Source organism: Penaeus vannamei, chromosome 12 (assembly GCF_042767895.1).
Source record: "Penaeus vannamei isolate JL-2024 chromosome 12, ASM4276789v1, whole genome shotgun sequence".
In the NCBI taxonomy this organism is placed as follows: Eukaryota; Metazoa; Arthropoda; class Malacostraca; order Decapoda; family Penaeidae; genus Penaeus; species Penaeus vannamei.
This window is the reverse complement of record NC_091560.1, coordinates 37591239-37601238: the sequence shown is the minus strand read 5'-3', so window position 1 is coordinate 37601238 and position 10000 is coordinate 37591239. Positions and strand designations below refer to the sequence as shown.

The window sequence follows — 10000 nt, the reverse complement described above, 5'->3', positions numbered from 1 at the left end:
GAGGTGAGGCCTAGATTTCTTAAGCTTCTTTTTTTTTTTTTTTTTTTTTTTTTTTTTTCAAAAAGTTTCTTATATTTACTTTTTTTCTTGTTTGTTCTTTAGTTTTTTTCATCTCTTTTCATCTTATTGTTTTTTTCACCTTTTTTTCCCATGCTTCACTTTCTTCCCCTTTCTCCCTTTTTTTTTTCCTTTTTCCTTTTTTTTTTTACCTATATTTTTTTCTTTTCATCCAGTGACTTAAAAGCTAATTATACTGTAGACTATTCCTAAGATGTATTACTAAATATGATGCCCTGAACATTTCCAGGAACAAAGGGTCATCTTCGTACGATCCAGATTTTATTACTTTGGCAAGCGTATGTCCAATAAAAAAAATCTCAGGGATTTCTTGAGCGAAAATGATCCACTACAGTTTGATGCAGAGCAGTGTGAACCATCTGAAGATAATTACTATTGCACCTGGTTTGCAACACAAGTCTGGAAGGGCAAAAGACCAACAAGTAAGTTGTTTTGTATCATGTCCTGTATTTGCATTCAATTAAATGATGAATAGCTTCATCTGATATAAGAATTAATATATTAGAAAAGAAAGGGAATTTGTCTTTTTCAGTTTTTGATGGATTATAAGTTTTACCATTTAGACTGTTTTCATTTTTTTTTTTTTTTTTTCTTCTTCTTTTTTTTCTTACTTACTTTTTTAATGTACCCTACATATACATGTTTTGTCCTTATTGAGATACATGGGTGTGGTGTGTAATGTTCTTACCATTGAGCCTTCTTTCCCATTTTGGCTTTACTAATTTATGTTTCCCCATTTTCAGTTACACACTTCTCACCCAATCTTATCCATTAACAGTTATGTACTTGTGTGTATGTAATTTGATATGCAATGTATTTCTAGCCCAAGGGAGTACCTGGACACTATCTGGGCCAAGTGATGATGTCACTGCTGATGATAGTGCAAGTAATGCTGGTGGAATCATTAGAGATACTGCGGAGGATTTCCCTAGTCTTGGCCTTCCCCAGGGTTTGACGGAAAAACAAGGGTATAAAGTAAGTGTTGCTCTGAAAACAGGGTTTGATTTAAGTATGATTTTCCCTTCTCCAGGTGGAGAAATTGAGCTCAGTAATTCTATGGCAGTTGCCTAAATGCATTAATGATTTTATTCATGAAGAAGTGTCATGTCATCATCCCCATACTTTAAAGTCATGTGAAACACATTGTAGATAGAAACATGTCCAAAAGAGAATGAGTTTACAAAGCTTTTGGATGAAGTTTGGTTGCTGGATTCCATTGGGAAATTGCAGTCGCTTAAAAACTTAAGCAATATTGTCATTATATTTCACTTGGATATAACTTTCCCTTGATCATAAATTGTATAGTTAATATTGTTAATTTGATATAGATATTTCAACTCTGAATGATTAATTTTCTTGTCTAAATTGATCATTATATATCACAAGTAATTGTACTGGATACATCATGAAACAGTTTTAATTTTTTTTTTTTTAACAGTGAAAATTATATACATGCAGTTTAGTTGTGTGCTTATTCCTGAATTGAGAGATATTTTTTTATTATAAATTTTTATATCTCTATTTTCCCAGGCTTTCGAAGTAAATACTAGTGTTAGAGAAGGAAAAGGTAATGTGTTAAGCCTCTTTAACGAAGAATGTGGGCTTGCACTGTGGATGGTGCGGCACAACACCTGGGAGACGGTTTTCTTTCATCGTAAGAATACATATTTAGATAGCATACATCTAAGTAACTTTGATCTTCAGGAATCACTTTCAGAAGGTAATAATAGATAGATGATTTAATTAATTAATTAGCTACAATTTTATGATACAAGTTAGCCAAAAAAAAATATTCTTAAGAAAACAATAATTGTACAAGTAGATTAGTCAGAGTGTGTTGTTTTCTGTAGATGATGCATTTTGAAAACTCATTTGTAATAGAAATATTTATGTTGTTTTAAGTGTTTGTTATTTGTCTCATGTTAGTGATTTACAAGGAAGTTTTAATGTCTAAGTTATTCTTCTGTTGTACCAGCTCTTGCTATATTGACATAGTGTGACTCAATCAATAATGTATTATATGTATCACTTGTTTTTCCATGTTCATTGTTTGTAATTTTCTATTCCAATTTGAGATTAAAACATGGAAATAAATGTAAAAATTATTATATTGGCAATTTTGTGCAACATGGTATACGTAATTGAACAATTATTTGATTAATTCCAGGGACTCCTCTAGAGATTCAGGCTGTTCCTGCTGTTCCAGAATTTCCGTGTAGATGGATTGCGCAAAAAGCCATAGCTAGGTGCTGATACTCATATAAAGTTCATTGATTTTGGTATTCTTTTTTACCCTGAAGATATAATAAAAGTGAAAAATATTACTTGCAGGTCTTATTAATGCCTAATATGAATCAGTATACTTCTTTAGTATGTAAATTTATAAGAAATGTATATACATTTTTGACACATAATATTCACTTAGTTTCAAGTACTCTTCAGTCTTACTCTTTCCATTGATATATATATGAGGAATGGTTAATGGTTAATGTTTTAAACAAATGTGCCAGACATCAAAGGTCATACAGCACTATGGTAATGTATTGTGATGAAAGGGGTTTAAAGTAGTTCTTTATTAGAATAAAATGTCTTTGGTTTCAGTTGTCATATGGTATTGTAAGATACTATGGAAGTAAAAGGGGTAGGTAGAGGCAGAGTAAATGGGGTAGGATAGCAATTGATAGGAGGGGAAGATTTAAGCACAAAGAGTAATTAGATCAAATAGAGGGTATTTATGCATCTGAGGAAGGAGAACAGGTTGTCAATTGAAAAGATTGGGGATTCTATGAGGATGTCCGGCAGGTTGGGAGGTCGGGAAAGAGATTGCCAACTGTAGTAGAGGAAAGTTTTGAAGTGGGGGTAGTAGTTGGTGTCTGGAATGTGTGAAAAGCAAGGTTGATGGATTGTGGATAATGTGGCAGATCATGCCAAGGCATTTGCCTGTCCATGGCTTTTTTCTGTCATGTTGACAGATAAAACAACTGATCTTTTATCTTTCAGGGCTGATAGGGTGTATGGAATGTATGAGTGATAGTGAATTACATGAGCTAGTAAAGATGGTGAAGGATGAGGAAGAGATGGAAGGTATGCATTGTAAAAAGAAGATAATATAAAGTTCTGTTGTAAAGATGCTTGATTCAGGATGAAAGGAAAAGTTGTATGTGTGAGAAGGAAAGACAATGGAGAAACCAGTACCTGAGGTGGATTAGGACTACAATTGTGGATTGTGTCAATGTGTGCAAGAAAGGAGGCAGAGGCAGAATAATATATATGACAGCAAGGTTGGAGAGGATTAGGGTAATATGGAGATGAGCATTTTCATTCTGAACCCCCAAGATATATATGTGAGAGTTTGTAAGAGTGAGTGATGACTGGCTCTTTCAACAAAAAGGATATGATCTCCCCAAAATAGTTTGGAGTCAAAATGACACCAAGGAACTTACCTGAAGGGCAGAATTGGATGATAGGTTAGGAGTCTATACATGAATGAGAAGAAAAGACGGAAAGGTCTTATAGGTAGAAAATTGAAAGCCATGGTTAGTAGCTGAAGAGATTGATGTTAATGCAAACTGGAGACTTTGATGGAGAGCAAGTATGAAAGAACCAGAGGCAAAGATGGCTAGATCATCCACATACAGTGATAACCAGATTCCTGATGGTAGAGCTGAAACCAATCTATCTAAAGCAATGAGGAATAATGAGGTACTGAGCATACTGCCTTGTGGGGCATCTTCAAATTGACGGAAAGAAGATAAAGTAGAAGAGGCAAATCTGACACACAAGGTGCATTCAGAAAAAAGGAATATATGAACAAGCCCATGTTTCTGCATCTGCCATGGGAAGATAGTTGTTGAAGGATATGGTATTGCCATGTGGTATCACATTGAAGACAGCTAATACTGATGCATGGCAAATATTTATGTGATTTGATGAGAGGTTATGATATTCAGGTACCACATCAGTTGCATTGGTACTATTCATTCCAATAACTTGCATAAGTAGCTTGTAAGTGCTATGGGACAGTAGTCTTGAGGAAGAATACCAGATTTATTTGGTTTTAAGACTGATACTACAAGGGCTTCATGCCAGTGGGGAAGAGAGTTTCTGGTTATCCAAATATTATTGAATATTGGTAAGAGGAAGGCCAAGGAAGTTGATGGAAGGTGTTATAAAATATTGTATACTGCCTGGGCATTCATGGGTATTGCAGCACAACTGTAATACATATAAATTTCAGAAGAAAAAGGGGCTTCATAGGATTCTGTAGAAGACTGGGAGAACTGCACTCTTTGTTTGATTTTATGGAAGAGAAGTGAGGAGAAAGGAGAGAGCTGCTACTGGCCTAACTAAAGTAGGCACCAAGTTCAGTAGCAACTTGAAGATGGTAAGAGAAGAGCCTGTTGTGGATATAAAGGGTGGGGGGGCTGGATGAGGAAGATGTTTAGCAAAGGAGTGGGGGGGGGGTCATATATGAGGAAAAGTAAAGAATTGTTCAATAATACAAAAAGTTGTAAAATATTTTTATATGAATACAGCATAACAGACGACAGTGTTGATTTAAACAAATTAAAATATTTCACAATCTTAAATTAAATGTAAGTACACATAAAGAACTTTACAAAATTGTACACAAACTATAAAACTGGACGGAAACACTGAAGTACAGTCACACATCAATATATTGGATATTGGAATTCCTTAATTTTAGAGAGGAATTCTAGATCAGGTATCTGTGTTTCATTCAAATACTGGAAGAAAACTTGATACCCATTAAAAAATAAGAAAAGAGAAAGAAAGAAAAACTATCTGACTTTCACTTTTACTATCATAAAGAAAATTATGTAAATATCAATTATCTGTATACATAAATGGTTAGAATGTTTCCAACACTTGTAATTCAAGTGCCTCTGAAAGTATTGCTTTATAACTTGATCACAATATGGTACAACCACATTCCATACAGTAAAGGATGGAAGAAAGGCACGCCAAAGTTCCTGAAAGTTTGAACAATGCTTACATTTAGGAATATATCTTGCATTTCATACATGATAATACCACTTAATGTGCTTATCCAAAATATTTATGAAGCCACTATGTATTCAACAATAAAAGTATTATACAATTTCAGTATTCAAACCTGAATTCACTGACAGTCATTCAGGTAACTTGAATACAATTTAGCAATTATGGTTGTTTGAGATATACTTAAAAAGAATCGCATCACTTATGCACATTTCTTACACACAATACATTTGTGAATTACATACAAGTGAATTATCACTTGGCCATTTGTGCATTTTTCTTTCCGTTTTTTTTTTACCTCTTAAATATACATTTATCATAAAAATATAAATAGTAACAATACTATTGCTCATAATACTTTCCTGATAACAATGGAGGACTTGCTAAGCCATTATACTGAGTGAGTACAAATATTGCATTTTGGCAGAACAGGAAAATTATGGTTGCCATTGACATAACCCCAACCAGATATTAAATTGTCAGTTCTTCCACTTTTCTTTGGTTAAAAATTTGTGAATGAGACTCTCTTGAAGTCTAAGAAAGTTTACAAGAAAAGACAACCTACATCTCAAACTACCTAGGGAAGTAGATACTAAAACTGAACCTAAGTAATGAGGTTTTTATTATCTTGAAATGACATATGGCAAAAAAATCTCAAGGTAATTAATATTTCAATTTAATAGCTATTACTGTGCTATGCTAAGTAAATATATAACTAAAGTTCATGAACAACTACATTTTGCAGAGATAAAATCTTACAGATTAAAAGTGCTCGTTAGAAATCCTAACAATGCAAAAGACTAAATACAAATTTAGTCATCCTAACAAAAATTCATATGAGCAACTTCACACTCTTACTTGGCAGGAAAGAAAGAAAGAAAAAAAAAATGTATACCTTAAACTGACACTTTATAGAACTAAAGTTTCAAATCTGATCTTTGTACACAGGAATGTTTTACTGTACTATTTTCCAACTTTGGCCCTTTTGAACAATGGAATGTCACACTAAAAAAATAAATTCCATTAAATATATGTTATGTCTAGTAAAATACAGACATCAACAAAATACAATAACATGCAATTACTGCAAGTCATAAGATTCACAATATACATAAACCCTGGTTAAAGTGAAATAAAAGTATTTGATGCAACACAAGGAATCGTCAAGTTTGAACTTGGACAATGTAATGGCAATGGAGCAGACAACTCCATTACTTCACGCAAATATCACGAAGACAGGCTGTCTCTGGAGGCAGGAATCAGTGATGCCTATTAACCCATGAGCGAACCAGGGGAGTGAGGAAGGCCACCAGGAATGTACAAACAAGGGTTTTGTCCATAAAAGCATGGGCAGGCGGAGCTTCACCCTTCAAGATGTCTGGGTCACCTGGTTGATGAAAAAAGAAAAAAATCTTGCATTAGTTATTCAGTGTTTCTTTTCCTCTGATTTTCCTTCTCCTTTTTCAGTAAACAATATAAATCAGAGTTGTATCCATCTTATCTATAATTAGTAATAATCATGTGTGATTCCATTTTCATTCAAATGGAAACAGAACAGTGAGAATGCAACAGCTGTATCTACCTACTCATGAAATAATTGGGAGATGATCATTCTTTAAAATTTGATTAGAAATTTTTTTGCATAAATTAGTGGAAAAGACACACATTCCCTCCAGCACTATATTGATGAAATGAACATTGTATATATTTTAATAACCAAAGATTTTTTATAATAATCATACACTGAAATACATCAACAAAATGTACACTATAATTTATTTCTCTGACACACAAAAAAACTTGGATGTTCAATTTTTCAATAAACATCCAAGTTTACCATTTTATTCATATCAATAGCATAAATTGAATTTCATATCAAACTATTAATTCAAGTCTTGAAAGACATCACTGGCTGAGCTTTCCCACAAAAAAGCATGAAGAATGATAATAATAAAGAATACAAGTACTAGATAATAAAATGAGAGAAATAAGGGTGGGTAATTCAAGTTTATAAAAACACAACAGGAAAAAATATTACAACAAATGTGTGAAAAATGAGTTCTTGAAGATCTCGTTAGGGAATGGGTTAGCCATTAAAAATATACTGTATTCTTGTCTAATACAACCAAACACATGCCATTTACCACATTAACTGTGGTATTAAAAATAAAAGGGTAGTTGTTCTCCTTCAATATAATATACTATTCAGCTTTTACTACAAGTGCTGGGAAGGAATTATAATCCATCAGAGAGGATACCATGCTAAGGGGTCAATACAGAAATAGCAATCACAGATTTGAAAATACAGCATAACACATACAGAGCATTCACCAAGACCTCAACTTACCCATCTGAAACTCCCATGGCGGAGAGGACATTTTGCCATCACCACCCCTCGAATAAGCAAGGACTCGAAGCTTGTATGTTTTGCCAGGGGTAAGCTCATTAATGTAAGCCTCGAGGGGAGAGCCAATGTAAACATAGGTGTCATTTGCCTTGGTGAAATCTTGGTCTGCCTCCCAGACCTTAATCTGCAAATGGAAAGTTCCAAATCATTACATTAATACTGTATCTTATAAAATGCATAATACACAATTTCCAATTTCAATGAGAAAACTGTTAATACTTTCGGATGTCAATGACAATATTGTAAAAGTGTATAATTTCTCTTTAACTTTGCATTTTTCTGTATCTAACTTACAGAAACATTTCACAAAAAATAAAATATCTTAAGAACAGAATGACTGCCACAAACCTTGTATCCATAAAGCGGTTCTTCCATGGGAGAAGGTGTGACACCTCGCCAAGTGACACGAATAGTGCTGGGATTGATGGCATATACTTTGACAGCATTCGGTGGCATGAGTGGAGGGAAGCGCCATGTTCGTTCTGTGCAAAGTAATTATAAAAAATAATAACAAAGATAAATTTTAAGATCCTGGTAAAAGCTTAAAATTACAATATACCTCAGTATATTATAGCTTTCCAATAATAATAAAATAGTACCTCAGCTATTCATTTATATTCCAATAAAATATACCTTACCTGAATTATCATTATACATTTTGACAATTACAATACAATAAAGAATGATGTCTGCTGCAAAGTGTATCAAAGAACTACCCAATGCATATCAAAACTTGAACAAAGCCTGAAAACTTTCAAGCATACATACCCAGGAATCGTTCACTCTCCGGTCCAGCACCAGCACTATTGTATGCCATAACTCTGATCCAGTAAAAAGTATTTGGCACCAAACCAACAATTAAACCATGTGGCTCTGTTCCAATCTGCAGCTTGATAATATGATCTGTCTCATTGTCATCTCTCCTCCAGTACTTGATCTGTACAAAATTTATAAATAAATAAAATGCATCTTTCTGGTGAATAACAATAACAGAATTTCTTATGAGATCATGACAAGGAAGAGTACAATCACAAAACCTCTTTTCTCAGAAATTTCATAAGATGCAAAACTTACTCTGTATCCAATAAGTTTTCCTCTGATATTATCTCTGGTAGGATTAATAGGCTGCCAGGTAACATTGAGTGATGTTGCGTTGTGAGCGAAAGCAGACACCTCTGTGGGTTGAACCTGAGGCATACCTTCTGCAGTGAAGACTTCTACAGGTTCACTTATAGGACCTGCTCCTTGATTATTGAATGGCTGTAAAACAGGTCATTTCTATTTATTATACTTGTACTCATGCATTTCTACTTACTGCTAAATCTAGTCATATAAAAATGGAATTCTGCAATAATCTCCACCTACAATATAAACATAGTGACTGATAAAATCTCACCTGAATTTTAACTTGATACTGGGTGTAGAAGTATTTGATAGGATTAACATCAACAACATGCATGCCTGTATTGCCACGTTCACGCAGCACAACAGTCTGGAACTCTGTCTCTGGATCTAAGACAGACCGCCTCCAGAACAACTTGTAGTATATTCCCGGTGCATTCTGGTCTTCTCCAGGCATAGGCTGAAATTGGAAAGGTACTTTTGATACACAAACTATGGCAACCATCAAAGGTTAAAGTCAGTGAAAGGCTTGTATATTTCCTCAAAGGAAAAACCAAAGTAATAAGTAAAAGGTTTTCCATAAACCTATATACATGACAACTTACATCCCAGGTGATGGTGAGATCCCCGGTCTTGCCTCCGCCTCCTCCCAAGTTGGATGGGGTCTTGAAAGGAATGTCTGGTCGAGTATTGGCCTGGAGGAGAAGGAAACCATTACAATATCCAAATGCTCAAAAGGCTGGCCCTATCCTAAACCTACAGAAACTTCATGCAAAGAATCAAATAATATTGGAGTATATTGCATTAAAAACAATTGCAACAATAACAAATACTTTCTGGCAGATAAGTGTGCCATAAAAAACAAGAAAAGAATTACAGCAACTTACCTGGGGAGATGCAGTGGAGAACTGGCCCTGACCAAGACTGTTGATACCTTGCACTCGGAACTCATGTGATGCCCAGGGTGAAAGGAAGTCTCCCAACTGGTACTCCATACGCCCATTGGAAGAATCAATAATCTGTAAATATTCAAACTTGTGAGAACTTGATCCCAAGACAGACAGACAGACAGACAGACACACACACACACACACACACAAATATACATAGATATACGCACATATATACACACAAAGATATTTTTCATCTGATCTTGTTATAATGTATCACTCACCCTGGCTGTTACATTTTCAGCCACAGTTTTCCATTCTTTTGTCCACTGTGTCCTTGTCTGGATTGTGTATTTCTCAATTACTCTACCATTGCTTGCTCCATTTGTCCATTGCACACGAGCTCTGGTGCTTGTTAGGTCAATAGCAGATACTCCACCTTGATATAAAATAAACAATCAATCATAAAACATAAATAAGA

General features: G+C 34.4%; 2 protein-coding genes across 3 annotated transcripts in view; one reads left to right on the top strand and one right to left on the bottom strand.

Moving 5' to 3' along the window:
- Positions 1-2402, top strand: part of LOC113800439 (uncharacterized) — a 4748-nt gene extending 2346 nt beyond the window's left edge. For both annotated transcript variants that reach the window (XM_027351207.2, XM_027351208.2), the window contains exons 4-8: positions 1-3; positions 308-500; positions 902-1053; positions 1609-1798; positions 2246-2402. The exon at positions 1-3 is cut by the window's left edge and continues 156 nt beyond it. In XM_027351207.2, coding sequence (XP_027207008.1) covers positions 1-3; positions 308-500; positions 902-1053; positions 1609-1798; positions 2246-2331 — 624 coding nt within the window. In that variant the 3' untranslated portion in view covers positions 2332-2402. The remainder of the gene's footprint in view (positions 4-307; positions 501-901; positions 1054-1608; positions 1799-2245) is intronic.
- A 2184-nt stretch (positions 2403-4586) lies between these two features.
- Cont (Contactin) overlaps positions 4587-10000 on the bottom strand; it is a 22438-nt gene continuing 17024 nt past the window's right edge. Inside the window, exons 18-26 of the mRNA XM_027351212.2 lie at positions 9804-9958; positions 9517-9648; positions 9235-9324; positions 8904-9089; positions 8582-8767; positions 8276-8444; positions 7856-7989; positions 7448-7631; positions 4587-6487 (exon numbers count right to left, since the gene is read on the bottom strand). Of these exons, the coding sequence (XP_027207013.1) occupies positions 6360-6487; positions 7448-7631; positions 7856-7989; positions 8276-8444; positions 8582-8767; positions 8904-9089; positions 9235-9324; positions 9517-9648; positions 9804-9958 (1364 nt within the window). The 3' untranslated portion in view covers positions 4587-6359. The remainder of the gene's footprint in view (positions 6488-7447; positions 7632-7855; positions 7990-8275; positions 8445-8581; positions 8768-8903; positions 9090-9234; positions 9325-9516; positions 9649-9803; positions 9959-10000) is intronic.